This window comes from Mauremys reevesii, linkage group 9, assembly GCF_016161935.1.
Source record: "Mauremys reevesii isolate NIE-2019 linkage group 9, ASM1616193v1, whole genome shotgun sequence".
NCBI classification, from domain to species: domain Eukaryota; kingdom Metazoa; phylum Chordata; order Testudines; family Geoemydidae; genus Mauremys; species Mauremys reevesii.
Window position 1 is genome coordinate 34942009 of NC_052631.1, and position 16249 is coordinate 34958257.

Consider the following 16249-nt stretch of genomic DNA (forward strand, 5'->3'; position numbering starts at 1 on the left):
GTCTGTCAGAAGTACCCCACAATACCTTGGGCTGACTTTCTTTGTCCTCTGGACAGGCAGCTTTGGTGGACAGTCAAGTTTTCCCACACTGCACCATGAACAAAGGGCTAGAGTGGCCACATTTTGGAAGGGCGCTAGAAAGTCCAGGATATGGATGTTTGAACTTGGGCCTGCATAATGCAGCGTAGATTTGGACCCAGTGTTCAACAATTCCTAGCCTGGGGTTACAAATGAGTGTAGATGCCCAAGCCCTAGGTTAACAAACCCAGGGGCTGCTAACTCTAGTTCTACTAGCTCTGGGCTTACACTGCAGTTTGGACATACCCTAAGAGACCTGGGAGGCTAATGAGAGTAGGAGCTCATCAGCACCGCAGTGACCACTGCAGCCAACTACAGGAGCACTACAGCCAACTTTCTGTGAGCACTTTTATGCCTACCGAGGAGGTTCCTACCTCCTCTAAAGCTAATATAAAACCCAACAATCCATCAAGATCGCCTCTGCACATTCCCTCTGTAGAGGCAACACTACCACGATGCACAACAGCCTCCCCTTTGGCTGAACTGCTGCAGTGGATCATGAAGATGCAGTTCAGCTGCGGTGTCCAGAGTGTAGAGCAAAAGGGACCTGAAGCATCTAAACTACAGCCCTGCAGCACTTCAGGCAGATGCAGCTTAATGTTGAGCCTACTTGAAATGAAATGAAACGTTTCGACATTTCCAAATTGAAATTTCTATTCATCCAATTTAGGATGAAAAGAAATGTCAAAATATCAGAATTTCCCACAGGACAGAAATTCCAATTTTTTACCATCTGTACCTATTTCTTATCTTACCCAGAAAAATATATTTTTATGGCTATAAAATGAAACTTGAGATAAACCTATTGCAAAGGGATCTAAATGGGTGCAAATGCACATTCTTCCCTGAGCCAGCAACTTTCCTGAAATTGTCTTTCATGGGAGTTCTATTTGTGAAAAGATTGCATGGTCAAATTGTAACTAATGAGAGAATAATGCTGAGAGCTAGTAGTGCACAGCAAGGTAGTGTGCAAATCTACACTGCTCTAGCATGCTGAACACTAACTGCTTGTGTTGCCCCTGCTACCAGATATGAAAAGCTCTGAGGTACACTTTGACCTACTGCTGGTGCATTATGGTCCTTTTCATGCACCGTAGCAGCATCCACATAGCTAGTTAATGTGCAGCACATGACAGCGTTCTGGATTTACACCTCACCTTTCTGTGCACTAACTCTCTATAGAGTTAGTACAGAGAGTTACTCCAGAGCTACTCTGAACTACAAAAAAACACTGAAAAAAGCCCACTGAATAGACTCTGCCTTTGGCTACCTGTGCACAATTCCCACAGAAGTCAGCTGGAGTGGCAACCAAGTAGCTGAGTTGACTTTGCTCCATAATTGCTATAGTACATTCCTACTACGCTCAATTTGAATCCAAAATCCTGTATCATGCAAATTTTAAAACTTACATTTAGCAATGAGTACTTCAAATAAGTGAGAGAAGGCCAAATTGCATAGGCTTCAGTGAGAATCTTGCCTGAGATGTGCCCAGAATAAATATATATATTTTTTCAAACTACACATTCATTAGTGTCATGCTTAAATAAATTTGTTAGTCTTTAAGGTGCCACAAGTACTCTTTTTTTTTTTCATTAGTTTCTGAGCTCTTATTTCATAAGATGGACGCAACTTTCTCTTTTTTTTTCTACTTCCATCAGGTTTCCAGAAATTTGTTCAGACTAAATTACATTAAACTGGCAAAAAGAAAAAAGGGCCCATGCTGGTTTGCCATATATTGCAATTGCTTTTCTCTTGTTCAAATAAATGTAGAGTATTATATCCTGATTCAAAATAGTGTGACAGCCTCAGGCTTTCTGCATGATTTGTATGAGTAAAATTTCTTAAATACATCTGAAGACAAGTTTAGTCCACATTGTCTTCCACTGTGTGTTATTATACCACACAAAATGTGACAAACTTGGTCAGATTATATGTTCAAACTCCACATTTTACTCTAAATGTGTTATTGTGATTTATTTTTTTTTGTAGAATTACACGAGAGATAATGCTCATCTCGTACTTGGTTACAGGTCATCCTACAGTGATTTCTATTGCTATAATATTTGAACACAAACCCTATTCTTGCGTATTGTGGTAATCCCAGGAGATTAAATCATACTGTAAATACCAGTTGAAGTAAAGCAGGATTAGACCGACAGTCTGTTTACTTCCTCTACACAGCAGCACTCCAGAGTCTTTTGCTGTTAGCTTCACTACATAACATGGATGGTTTGTCCTGAAAAGAACCAAATTTGGCTTCTCTAATTGCTCTTCTCTTTCACTGCTAATGGCCAATAACAAGCACTTTCTCTTCCTTTGGAAGGGCAAACAAAATGCTCCTAGGGCAGCCAATAAGAAAGCTGCTTCTTGTGGAGATTTTGATGGCAAGATCTGCTTTAAATTCATATCTGAAATGCCCCTTGATAGTCTACAGTCAATTGCAGTCAAGTGGAATATAGAGAACTTCTTTTGGGGGTCAGCCAGGGGTGCTGGAACAATTTGTATAGTGGGAGTGCTGAGAGACATCGAACCAAACTGTAAACCCTGTACCTAATGGAAACCACTTCAAACTAAGGGGTGCTGCAGCACCTCTGCCCCCCTCTCCCTACACTTCTAGTTCCAGCACCTATGGGGTCATCTGTGAAATGGCAGCACAAAGAGATCCTGAACTTTCAGCATCTGGAACTGACACATTCACTGTGAGACTTTCTCAGGGTTCTAAGGTCAGCTCTCTTATACACACTGACAAAGAAAGAACCTTAGAATTTATTCATTCTCTGGATGGTGCTGGATTTTTGTTTGCTTATTAACAAGCAATAATGTTTATTGCCAGTTTTACTCCTCCACTGTTTCTCTACCACTTCACTTTAATTATTCCTAAATGTTGTAACATACTTCACATTTGTCCCTTATTACAAGAACCTTCTCATTCTAGACCCAAATTTGCTTCCATCCCACACACAAATCTGGTGTTATTGTATTTTTATTACTGTAATTATTTGTGGCAAAACTACTGAATCATGGAACTAAGCTTTCATACAATGCATTTATGTCTGCAGGCTGGCAAACTATCGTAGGTGGATCAGGCTAATTTTTGCACTGACATACTCTGTGTATCCTACTGAGCCTAATTCCCTTATCACTGCCACGGTTTAAAATCCATAGGCTTCAAAGGAGTTACTCCTGATATACACTAATATACATGAGAAGAGAATTGGTCCCAAGGGGAGGTGTAAAACTGCTGTAAGCGACAGGAGAATCAAGTGCTGACTTCAGGGGGATACGGAGATTATAAATCAGTTCAGAAAATGCCCAATCTCTCTATAAAACTTTGGTAGCCTGAAGACATCCTAACTACCATCACTTATCAGGATGAAAGCCAGCATAGAATTTGGCACTTTTTTTGTTACATCTCTGCCAAAAAGGTATAATGTATGATTAGTAAAAACATACAATAGAGCGCTACAAAATCAGTTATTCTCAAATAAAAGCATCTGAGCTATTCAGGCTTCAAGATATCAAAGTCATAAACTGAGAAATTATATCAAGCTCACTGACTTTGCTCATCTATAAAAGCTTAGGGCCAAACACAGTCTTTGGTTTCACTGACTTTGAAGGATTTGGGAACATACTAATATCTGTGCCAAGTTTACCCTTATGGATGATCATCTCTTGCTAACTTCAGTTAGAGTTACACCTTGTGTAGTTTCAAGGTCAGAATGCTGCAAGATGCGGAGTATCCTCAAAGCTCATGGGAGCTATGTGTGAGACTGTTCGCCAGGAAACAAAGGTGTGGGATTCTTTTGTTGAAAACAACTAGGATATTTTTCATGTTCTAACATTATTTAAGTATTTATGGGCCTGAGTTCATGAGGTATGAATTCCATGTGAGTTTAGGGCACTTCAATGGCACTGGACAGAACTCAGCACCACTACAGAGACCTTTAAGACCTTGCAGGGATTGGGCCTTAAATCTCTTACAGTTCTCTTTTGCAAGCCTTCATAATACAGTACAAATAGCTTTGAAACCTTGATATATAAAATAAAAACATGAAATATAGAAGCAGTTTTCATCAGTAATCAACTTTCCTCTGGAAAGGAATAGACATATATAATTCATGTTGCTGAGTTATGTGGTTATTTGCACAGTTCTGATTTAATAAAATATGACAAGAGTTATAATGACGTAGATGAGACAGTTAAACAGTGTATTGAAAACTTACTCTCTGCAGGCTCTTTAGATCTTCTGCCACTGGACGACTTCCTCAGTAAACTTCGTCCTGAGGTAAAGAGGCTGGTTAGTTCCTCTAAAGGACTGGTCGGTGTTCTAGAACGTGAACCACTCTGTGATGATGACCCGTAGGTATTGACCGAGGCATTTACCATCTTTCCCCCTTCTTGCAACGTGTTTCTGGCTGTAGAATGAGGCACTGATGGAGAACTTCTTGAGAGACTTCCTGAATGTACAGAGTCATAAGGTGGAGGTCTTTTGAGGCTTAAGGGGGTAAGAGACCTACCCATACTGACAGGAGAGGGTGAGGCAGAGTGACTTTTAGGGTAGCCATGTGGAGACTGTGTTCTGTATAAGGTAGAAGGATGAGGAGGTGAGGAGGAGTGCCCAGGAGTAGTAGTTCCATGAGATACTGTCTGGTCTTTCTCCAGTTTTTGATGGCCCGGTGTATGAGGTGGCAGTGAAGATGGAGAAGCTCCAGCTTGTTGTTTAATGTAAGACACATTTTCTAATACAGGAAGCTTTGTGACTTCCAGTGGAGTTAGAGGAGACTCATCAGAATTTGGGGAACACTGCACTGGTGCTGGTGGGAACACCAGTAGTGGAGGTCTATGAGAAAGTAGATTTGGAAATGGTGGGGGGATATCACAAAGCAAGCCCTTGGGAGTAGATGGCACTGAGGACTTGGTGAATTCTAGGTCAGGCACTGTGGGAGTAGCACACTGAGAAGAACAACTGTGATGGTCATATTCACATGAACACTTTGAATCTTGGCCTACATCATCAAATATAGGGTATTTCATCTCCTCATAGACTGCTTCACTTTGGTCATCCTCATCTTTCTTGAAGTCTCTTAGTATATTCCCAACCATTTCAATATAAACAGGCTCTTCTTCTTCTGTGTCTGGGGCAGGACTGCTGACTTGCGATAAAGAGGCATCCCTAGTGAGTGTTGTCTTCATGGGGCCATGCTTTTTGATGTACGTTTCATCAAAAGATGTGCTTAGCTGAGTGTTTGGATTTCGTTTAGGCTTAGGAGGAGGGATCTTCTTGGTATATTCATCACTGTGAGGTCTTGGTTTGGCTGATGCTGAAAACAGAATGTAATATAAATTCATAAAAAATATTTAAACGTCTTTGGACACAGAATTTCTTACAATGTTATAATTCTAGAATGGATTTCTGGAGCCTGATTCACTTAGAAATACTCCAGTTACTCTAGTGAAGGGTTAGGCAACCTATGGCATGTGTGCCGAAGGCGGCACGCGGGCTGATTTTCAGTGGCACTCACTCTGCCCTGGGGGTTATGCATTTTAATTTAATTTTAAATGAAGCTTCTTAAACATTTTAAAAACCTTACTTTACATAAAACAATAGTTTAGTTATATATTATAGTCTTAGAGACAGAGACCTTCTAAAAATGTTAAAACGTATTACTGGCAAGTGAAACCTTAAATTAGAATGAATAAATGAAGACTTGGCACACCACTTCTGAAAGGCTGCCGAGTCCTGCTCTAGTGCAACCCAACTGAAAATAATGACCCATTCAAAACACGCCCTTCCCTTTCCCAACTCTGCTAGAGTGCGCCACAATTATATTCTTAGTGAGTACGTTTTCCTTTCACAAGGGCTGCCCTCTCTCAGGCACTTTGGACAGGGAACTTTTCATATTTAAATATTACTCTACTGGAATATTACTATGGATTATGAAAACCCTTGAGAGACAACAGTTGTACTTAGGAGTAAACTTCTTATGAATGTAAAAGAACCTTTAAGACCCCAGACAATCACACTGGAGTGACAGAGTAACACTAGAGTAGCACTAGAGTAACACAGTGATGAATCAAGACTCCTATATTTATAAGACCATTCCGTAGAGGGTGCAACAATTGCATGTTTACTCCTACTGATGAAGTATATTTGTACTTACTGCGATGTAAGTACTGTAATACTTATCTTCAAAATAATTCTAATGAATCATTTTGATTTCATGTTGTGAGATGCCAAGACTTCAATGGAAGCTGAATGGACTCATCACCTCAAATGATTTGAACCTTTTGAATAGTTTAAATCTGGAAACAATTTATAAATCTGTTTTTGAAATTACCAGTTGAAACATTATGATGAAATTCATTTGATATGAGAGGTCAAGGATTTCATAGAAACTATCCTCTACAGATACAACAAGAAACACACACATGAAAATTACATGTAGGTCTCTCTATATAAATATCTCATTAAAGGTTGGGGTTAAGTCAGTTTATCCTCTTAAATGGACTTAGCCAACTCACTTGCAAGAAAAATCAGCAAGGATCCTAGCCCTTACCTCTATTCTTGTAGAATAAATATCTCCCCTATGTTGAAAACCCTGATACCTTATTGATGTATCCCACAGCTCTAAATGCCCTAAATCATAGCTCAGTTTAACATGCCAATCTTCCAGAATGTTACTTATACTGTATTTCTCTGTGATGCCAACCCTACACTTAGAGAATTTTCCAAGTACCTTCTGCTGACCCATCAGAAAACATCTAGTGAGTTTCTAACGTTAAACCAACCAGGCAGCACTTGTGGACTTAAAGGACCCCTTCTAGAAGCTCAGCCTCAAATGCACCACTAAAGTCAGCAATAGTACATTGTTCTGCCAGCTGGAAGACCATATTTTGACAGTCTGATTATGATCCCAGCTCTGGGGTAGGAGAGGCTAGCAGTATGGCCTGCGTTTGAACTGTTTTGTTTAGGGGGGAAGGATTCTAGCATACTATTATCGCTATTTTGTCATACTTGTGCTTTGATACATAAGATATCATTACTGCTTACTGCTAAGACAGTGCTCCATCATCTACACAGAAACTGTGATAATAAAGGTTGAGGTTAAATAGACTGCTAGTTCTGTTTAAGAATAAGTAATCTTGGGTTTATATTGAGTGTTGAGACCACATTCATGCCAATACTATCTGCATAAGTATAATGGGTAAAAAGGATTTCTTCTGAGAGGGAGGGAGAAAATAGGAACTTAACCAGATTTTTAAAACCATAAAAGTTGTATTACAATGTATTCAAATGTGTCAGGGGTCAAATTTACAGACGGGCCTATATGAGTTATGCCTGGTCTACACTTAAAATTGAGGACAACATAGCTACATTGGTCAGCGGTGTGAAAAATCCACATTGCTGACCAATGTTGCTATACCAACCTAAACCCCAGTGTCAACACAGCTAGATCAATGCAAGAATGCTTCATTGACCCAGCTACCATGATAGAGGGAGGTAGTATCCCTTTCTGTTTCTATAGGCTGCGTCTACGCTGAAGGTTAATGCTAGCGTAGCTACAGGGCCATCGCTATGCCAGGATAGTTCCCATAGTGTAGGCATACACTTAGGAGGCTAACTCTCATTTCCAAAAGTCTCTTAGGGCAGGTCTCCACAGGGACACTTAAGAATTCACTAAAGGTGTGAATTTAAAATGCATCAGTTAAAGTGCATTAGCCCTTGTGGATGCTCTCATTCAGAAGTAAAGTGGCATTAGTTCAGTTTAGCTTACTCACTAGAAGGGAATAAGCTGGGGGGCATAGAGAGCCCCTGGCATGAAGAAGGGCATGGAGATGTGTAGGGAGCCCCTAATAGAGGGAAATGGGAAGGTGGCAAATGGGAAGTGTGAGTGGAGAGAATGGAGGAATGAAAAGAACCCCTGGTGGGTGCAGTGCTCTTGGCCAACAAGGAGTCCAGTGGCACCTTAAAGACTAACAGATTTATTTGGGCTCCTTGTTGTTTTTGTGGAAACAGACTAACGCAGCTACCCCCTGATACTTGACAAGCAGCAAGATGTATGACCCTCTAGTTAGCATAGAGGAGAATACAGACACTGGACAACATTTTCAGAGGTGACTTAGGTTTGGTCTACACTTCAAAATTATTCAGGCACACCTACATTCATCGGGGTGTGAAAAACCACACCCCTGATGGAATGCTTCAGGCAGCATAGTTACTGTCATTCAGGGAGGTGGTGTAGGCCGCATCTACACCAGGGGGCTGGCTGACAGCTATGCTGACATAAGCTCCATAGTGTAGTAGCCAGAGGCCAGATCTCCACTGAAAAGTTAGATCGACTTAGCTATGTTGCTCAGGGGTGTGAAAAATCCACACCCCGAGCAATGTAGTGAAGCCGACGTAACCCCTGATGTAGACAGCACTAGGTTGATGGAAGAATTCTTCTATTGACCTAGCTACCAGCTCTTGGGGAGATAGATTTAACTACAGTGATGAGAGAAGCCCTTCTGCCACTATAGTGAGTGTCTACACTGAAGAACTACAGTGGTGCAGTCAAAGCCTTAGCAACTTGGAGCCTGACTCTGTAAGGGTATGTCTACATTACCTGCCGGATTGGCGGGCAGCAATCGATCCAGTGGGGGTCGATTTACTGTGTCTAGACTAGACGCCATAAATGGACCCCTGAGCGTTCTCCCATCAACTCATGTACTCCACCGCCACGGGAGGCACAGGCAGAGTTGACAGGGGAGTGGCAGAAGTTGAGTCACCACAGTGAAGACACCGCAGTGAGTAGGTCTAAGTAGGTCGACTTCAGCTACATTATTCATGTAGCTGAAGTTGCATAACTTAGATTGATCCCTACCCCCCAGTGTAGACCAGGCTTAAGACTCCTAAAGGCATGTCTACACAGGGAGACTCAGGAAAGTTACCCTAAATTGACTCAAGGTGTGAATTTAAAGTACATTATCTAGAGCAGTGGTTCTCAAAGCTGGTCCACCACTTGTTCAGGGAAAGCCCCTGGCGGGCCGGGCTGGTTTGCTTACCTGACGCATCTGCAGGTGCAGCCGATCGTGGCTCCCACTGGCCGCGGTTTGCCGCTCCAGGCCAATAGGGGCCGAGGGAAGTGGCGCGGGCCAAGGGATGTGCTGGCCACCCTTCCCGCAGCCCCCATTGGCCTGAAGCGGTGAACTGAGGCCAGTAGGAGCCATGATTGGCCAAACCAGTGGTTGTGGCAGGTAAACAAACCAGCCTGGCCCGCCAGAGGTTTTCCCTGAACAAGTGGCGGACCGGCTTTGAGAACCACTGATTTAGAGTACATTATACTCATGTGCTAATGCTCTCATTCAGCAGTAAAGTGGCCTCAGTTAGATTTAACTTAATTCACTTGTGTTCCCTCCCTCTCCTATTATCCCCCACGCCACTGTCTGTCTACACCCCCCACCCACACACATATTTTTCTCCCTCATACCACTGTCCCCAGTCTCCCCATCCCTTCTTTCCCTCATTTCCCTATTCCTCACCATGGTAGGAGCTTTGTTTACCCTCACATTCCCTCTTCTGCCACATGCCTGGGGCTATTTGTGCCCCATATTGTTCTTCCCCCCATACTTGTGTCCCTTATTCTCTCTGCCAGAGATGCTGTGTGGCAGGGCTGCCCAGAGAGGGAAGCAAGTGGGGCAATTTGCAGGGGCCCCCACGAGCATATAGTATTCTATAGTATTGCAACTTTTTTTTATGGAAGGGGCCCCCGAAATTGCTTTTCCCCAGGCCCCCTGAATCCTCTGGGTGGCCCTGCTGTGTGGTCCCTCACAGATGGGAGGATGGGCAGAGCTGAGATGGAATGCCAAAAGTTGCTAATGCAACCCATTCTAGACAATTGCAAAGGTGCTTGAAGCTCCTGGATCTGCTAACTAGTTGCAAGGGACTCTGTGTGTCCCCCATTTCCCTCCTATCATTTTTCCAATTTTCACCAAAATCATTGGGTTCTTTCTGTCATTGATGCATAGAACTTTCCCTGCAACTTTGGAACTGATCCGATGTGGCATACAAACGTTTTCACATTACAGACAAATAGACTGAGCTATCTAGAAAACAAAATTTCAGTTCTGTGAAAATGTTTGAATTTTTGGAACTTTATGACCTAAATTGGGACAAAGAGCTGAAACGTCAATGTTTTTTCAATATTTTGAAATCCTGCAATATTTTGTTTTGGAAACACTGAAACGTGTTTTCTGAAATGAAATATGTCCCCTGGAATTTTCATGGGGAGTCAGCTGGACCAGGAGTCTGGATGGCAAGGCTGCCCCAGAGCCATGGACCCTGAAAGCCCCCGGCACTCACCAGGTGGGCTGCCAAGAAGGTGGGCAGGCAAGGAGTCTCGAAACCAGGCAGGATTCTGATGGAACCCTCCCTGTGTTCAGTAGACAGTTTATCAAAATCTAACCATTTCCACAAAACTTTTCTATTTGACAAACCTGTAAATTGTGACTAAACAATGTTTTGTTTAATGTTCCAACCAGCTCTAAGACAGAAAAACAGGACTCCTATTGAGTTGTGGGGAAGGCCTTGCTTCTCTCCGACACACACACACACACACACACACACAGTCTTTTTGCAACTGACACATGATGCCCTTATCAGCAGAAAGGTCAACTGACCCAACCCTGTGGAAGTTAAATACCTATGGGGTGATTTTTTCCCCCCCAGGTTATTTTTTTTCTTTACCATAGTTTAAATGAGTTAAGCAGGGGTTCTTTTAGTAGTAGAACAGCAACACATAATTTAGATGCTTTCCCCCACCCCCCACCCCCAGCAATATGTAGGACTTTAAATATTTTATATTTATTTTTTTAATTTAGGAACTTACTATATATTACTTTTACCAGGAATATGTGGTACTATAAGACACAAGAGAAACTAGCCAAATAAACTGGTGTGTGTGCAGGGGTGGGGAGAACAGCAGAGGCCTCTGGGTAAGAAAGGGAGCAGAGAAGCTACACACCTATATGGGGTGCAGTGTACTTTCATTCAATTGCAATGAAGTCAGACAGGTGTCAAACTGAATTAACACCACAATGATTCAGGCTTATCATTATTATTAATTATTGTTAGTATTATTTTGTAAAGGCTTAGATTCTGGAGCACATTTCTGTAGCAAGACCCACGGCTGCAGAATAATGAAATACCTATTTAAAGAATTTTAGACGAAACACAAGAATGCTGCAATTAAGAAAACTGTGCAACTGTAATGAAAGGTGCAGACAATGTGTCTGCAAATGTATGTATAACCAACATTTGGCAGAGATAGCTGTACACGAGGAGCTCTGCCAAGGTCCCATAGTTAATGAAAGCAGATTATTTGGCAATCTCTGTGAGCGGAACAGGCAGCATTGTCTTAGTACTTGACATTTATCGGGCCAGGAAAGCATTCAGTGTGCCTACTGGGAACACAATCTCCTATGAAAAGCAACCATGGCTGACACTTTGGTGATACACGCACACTGCAGTGTTGTCTGCTATAAGCATGGAATAATTAAATACTTTTCAACATGGATTACTGTGCCACTGGTCACTTGTTCTTACTAACCTGCCGTCGCTACCTTGCTAGTATTATTACTTCTAAGCACTAAACACCTGATCTAAAGCTCACTGACAGCAATGAAAAGACACTCATAGACTTCAGTGGGCTTTGGATCAGGTCCTCATATCATGCTGTTAGGAGTCTTATTCTGACAGGCGCTGAGCACCCACAAATCTCACTGAAGTCAATGGGAGTGGTGGCTGCTCAGCACCTCAGCCTGTTGGGACCGTCTCTAAACATTCCAGCATTTGTTCATCTTCACATCATCTACTGTGACAAAGTGAGAATTTTCTGTAATATTTTTATGAATCTTAAGCATGCCTCAGTTTCCATCTGTACATGGCATTGCTAACCAGTGAGTGTAAAAGGACTAACGCTTCTCCTGGAATAGCTTAGGAGATGGGAGGTGTGTGTCACCTTGTTGTCTGGGTGGGGAATGAAAAGGATCATTAAAGAACTGGCTGAAGTCGGCTCAGATCTACAGAGGGTCCAGCATAGGGTGACCATACATCCCGTTTTGGCCAGGACAGTCCTTTTTTAATCCCTGTCCCGGCTGTCCTGACTTTTTTGGCAAAACTGGGCATTTTTCCCATTTGCTCTTACCAACTGATCATCAGTTGGCAAGAGCAAACAGGACAAATGCCCTGTTTTGAAAAAAAAAACTGGGGTCAGGGCATGGAGGAACATACGGGGTGAGGGGGCAAATGGCAATGCTAGCTGTGTGGGGGAGGGAGTGCTCAGGATAGTGGCTCAGGCTGAGCCAGCCACACACAGTTGGGTGGCAGGAGGGTCTTGGGTCAGCCCTGCATTCAGGGGATAGTGGAGGGCCTCAGGCCAGCCCCACGCGGGAGGTGGAGGGAGTGTTTTATGCCAGCCCCATGCAGTGTCCCATTTTCGCTCCAGCAAGACAAAGAGATGCCGCAATTACTGAATAATCAACACCCAACTGCAGGAAACCCCAGCTGGGAGGACTTGGGAACTGAGCTGAAAAACAAGGTGTCAGGTGAGTGGAAGAAGGAGGCTTTTTGGAGGGACTCAGGAGCCCAGACTGGAGGAGACAAAGAGAGAGTTAGCCAGAGATGGAGTCCCTCACAGCTTGGCTGGCCTATCAGGGCACTGTTTGACCAAAATGGACTATATGGCTTAAGGGAGGGATTGCTGGTGCCGATTGCCCAGTCTTGGAGGCCACAGGATTGCCCTGTGGAACTGTGTGGGTCCTTGGGGCCTGCCACACTAGAGGGGTCACTCCCAGGAGACTGGTGACAGGCTGGGGCATAGACCAGACTCCATGACAGTCTCATCCTGTGTATCTATGAAAAAAATCAGAGGAACCTAGAATTTAAAGACCTTCTAGTGTGACCTCCTATATACCACAGGCCCTTACATTTTGCCTAGTTACCACTGGATTGAGCCCAATAACTTGGTTTTGGCTAAAATATATCTTTCAGAAAAACATCCAGTCTTGATCTGAAGACATCAAAAGATGGAGAATCCACTTCTTTCCTTGACGGCAGTTTGTTATAATGGTTAATCATTCTCAGTGTTAAAAATCTGTGCCTTATTTCCAATTTGAATTTGTCTGGCTTCAGCTTTCAGCCATTGGTTCTTGTTATGCCTGTCTATACTAGCTTCCAGTAAATTACAAAGCCCTTTAGTACCCAGGATTCTCCCCATGAAGATATTTATACAGTAAGTCACATCTCAATCTATTTTTGATAAGTTAAACAGATTGTGATCTTTATGTTTTGCCCTCTCCAGCCCTTGAATTATTTTTGTGGCTCTTTTCTGCACCCACTCCAATTTTTCCATCATCATTTTTTAAAATGTGGGCACCAGAAATAGATGCAGTATTCTAGTGCTGGTCTCACCACTGCCATATTGTAAAAATCACTTCCCTACTCCCACTCACTACTTCCCTGTTTAAACTCCCAAGGATTACATGAGTCCCTTTTACTATAGCGTCACACTAGGAGCTCATGTTCAGTTGCTTGTCCACTATGACCCCTAGATCCTTTTCAGAGTCCCTGCTTTCCAGGATACTGTCACACCAACTTGTAAGCATGGCCTGCACACCTTGTTCCTGGATGGATGATTTGTATTGGATGTATTAAAATGAAATTTTGATATATTAAGGTTTAGAAAAATAATATTTACTAGGACTTGTGGAGAACAGAAATTCTGTGTCATGAAGGATTTTGAGATTTCAAAATTTGTTTTCATTCCAATTAGAAACAAACCACCAAGCTTTGGAAATTCTCTGTGAAAGAACGTTCAGGGGAAAAATTCTTTCAGACCAATAAAAATATTTTGTTTTGACAAAAATCAAAACATTTCATTTTGATTTTGACTTTTTTATATTATTACAAAATTTTAAAAAAATCAAGATGAAGTCATCTTGAAAGGAAAAAAACAAAGTTTTTAACTTCTGAAAAATGTTAAAATGGAGCATCTCAACATTGTTGGAACTTTTCCTCCTTTTGTTCTCTGAAATAAAATTTTGGCAACATTGACATGATTTTATGAAGCATTTTCATTTTGATGTAATTGCATTTTCCATCAGAAAATGATTCTAGGAATGTTTTTCTGACCAACTGTATTGCTTACAGTTAAAAATACTTGAGAAACTCTGAAAAAATAGAACAATTTTAGATTATTTGAAGTTACTGTTCCTGGTTTTAACAGGATTATGAGAAACAATTTTGAGATGGAAGATTGAGCATTAAGTGTCTGGACTGTGTACTGTGGTTGGTTTGTAATACTCTTTCACAAGCATCACACTAGCATTTGCATGGCTAGTTGAAAAGAAAATACAACTTTGGTACATTGCTACCAAATCTTCCCCCAATCCCAGCATCAGAAAGCCCCAAATGCAGCAGAATCAGCATGATCCAACTGTGATATCAGCCAGGGGGATTTTTTTGCAGTCTTCTGCCTGCCATGGGTCCAATCTCCACAGGGGCTTGCATGACAGAAGGCAGAGGACATGGTCAGTGAGAGTGTGAATTGCATAAATCCATTGGCCCACAAAGTCACATGAGGGGATTTGTACCACACAACTGGTTTTCCTGCTCAGACCCTGTGGTCTCAGACATGGAGCAGCTCCAACCCCAGCAAGAGCAGGCTAGGACTAAGGATTCCATCCCTTTGTGCAAGGTGCACATTCCCTTAGCGAGCAATGTAAAATTGTGCCTCATTTTACCATAATGATTAATTTGTCAGTGTTATCTTTAGAGGGAGAGATGAATATATATGGTTACCACACTCACAACTAAGTTGTGCCTGTAAGAATTAGCTATGTACTGAGGTAGTGCAGAGCTGCACTGTCATCCCAGGGGAAGCTCGGGGAGGAATTGTACCTTAGGTGGTCCATATAGATAAAATGGATACAGTGCTGGTAGGCAGCCTTTGAAAGCCTAGCAGGAACTCTAAACTTGGCTGGGTGAGGGATGGTTTAGGAGTTTCTATGGTGGTTCTGATACATCATCTGTGGAATCCCAATTGCTCAGAGGATCCTACAAGAGCTGGATCTCCTAGCTTTAGTGCTGCTTTGTACTGTTGAAACAACCCAAACCAGCCACAGCTGAGGATAGGAGCCACTGTGATCAGCTGCTAAACTTTAGTGAATTTAAAACTACTTTGATATCAAATCTCCATATTGAATAGAATTCTACCACCATTATTAATACCTCTAATGAGTGAATGAAGAAATATGGCTAATAAATGAAGATATAGAAGCAGTTGTACTTTAGAAACAAGGAGCTTAAAATAGCCTACTGGGCAGCCCTCCTGAATAAGCAGAGTCTGACATTTTTGAAATGAGATATTTGTAGCACAAAGGTTACGCATAGCTTTCAGACATGCCTAAATAATCTGCCTTTCACAGTTAATTTTGGAAATTCAGCCTGCTTCTTGTCATCCTATCCTTTGGAAGTCTTTTTCTTCTTTAAGCAGAGACTGAACTATGAAATCATGTTGTGGCATTTCTTTTCATTATTTGCTCAGTGTATGGAAAAAAGGACAATTTTTTAAATAAAATGAGTTTGTCATTTTCTATTGTGCCTTCACTGTTTACCAGATTTTGAGACCCACACACAGTCAATGTACTGTGCAGTTCAGCCCACTGCACGAGGAAAATTGAGTTCATGAAACAATTAAACTCCTACCTTTCAATGTTTAAAAGGTGCCACATCAAATGTAATTTAAAAGCTGAATTTCTTTCTAAACAAAAGATTTCCGGCTGCTTAAACTACAAATTTAAAAATTTTCTTCTTAAAATACTATATTTGCTTAGCAATAGGAATTGCTCAGTCTATATTTGTGTCTCCCTTAGAAAGGACCCACAGAACAAAAAGCTATAGTATTCCTTTCATTAAAACCCTGAAATTACTGGATGTCAAACTGTAGATCACAGATTACTTTCTTCTGCTATATACACCATTTAATCAAAGGAAATATGGCCCCAAAGCAGCAAATCAATTATACACATATGTAAGTTTAAGCATTTGAGTAGCCTATTGACTTCAATGGGATGACTCCTGGTTAAAGTTACATGTGACTAAGTGCATTGCTGGATCGGGATCTACATGTCT

The 16249-nt window shown here is 41.8% G+C and overlaps 1 protein-coding gene across 3 annotated transcripts in view; it reads right to left on the reverse strand.

Annotated features, from left to right (window-relative positions):
• The window catches only part of NYAP2 (neuronal tyrosine-phosphorylated phosphoinositide-3-kinase adaptor 2), a 169136-nt gene that overhangs the window by 24036 nt on the left and 128851 nt on the right, over positions 1-16249 (reverse strand). For all 3 annotated transcript variants that reach the window (XM_039489833.1, XM_039489832.1, XM_039489834.1), the window contains one exon: positions 4302-5399. In XM_039489833.1, the coding sequence (XP_039345767.1) occupies positions 4302-5399 (1098 nt within the window). The remainder of the gene's footprint in view (positions 1-4301; positions 5400-16249) is intronic.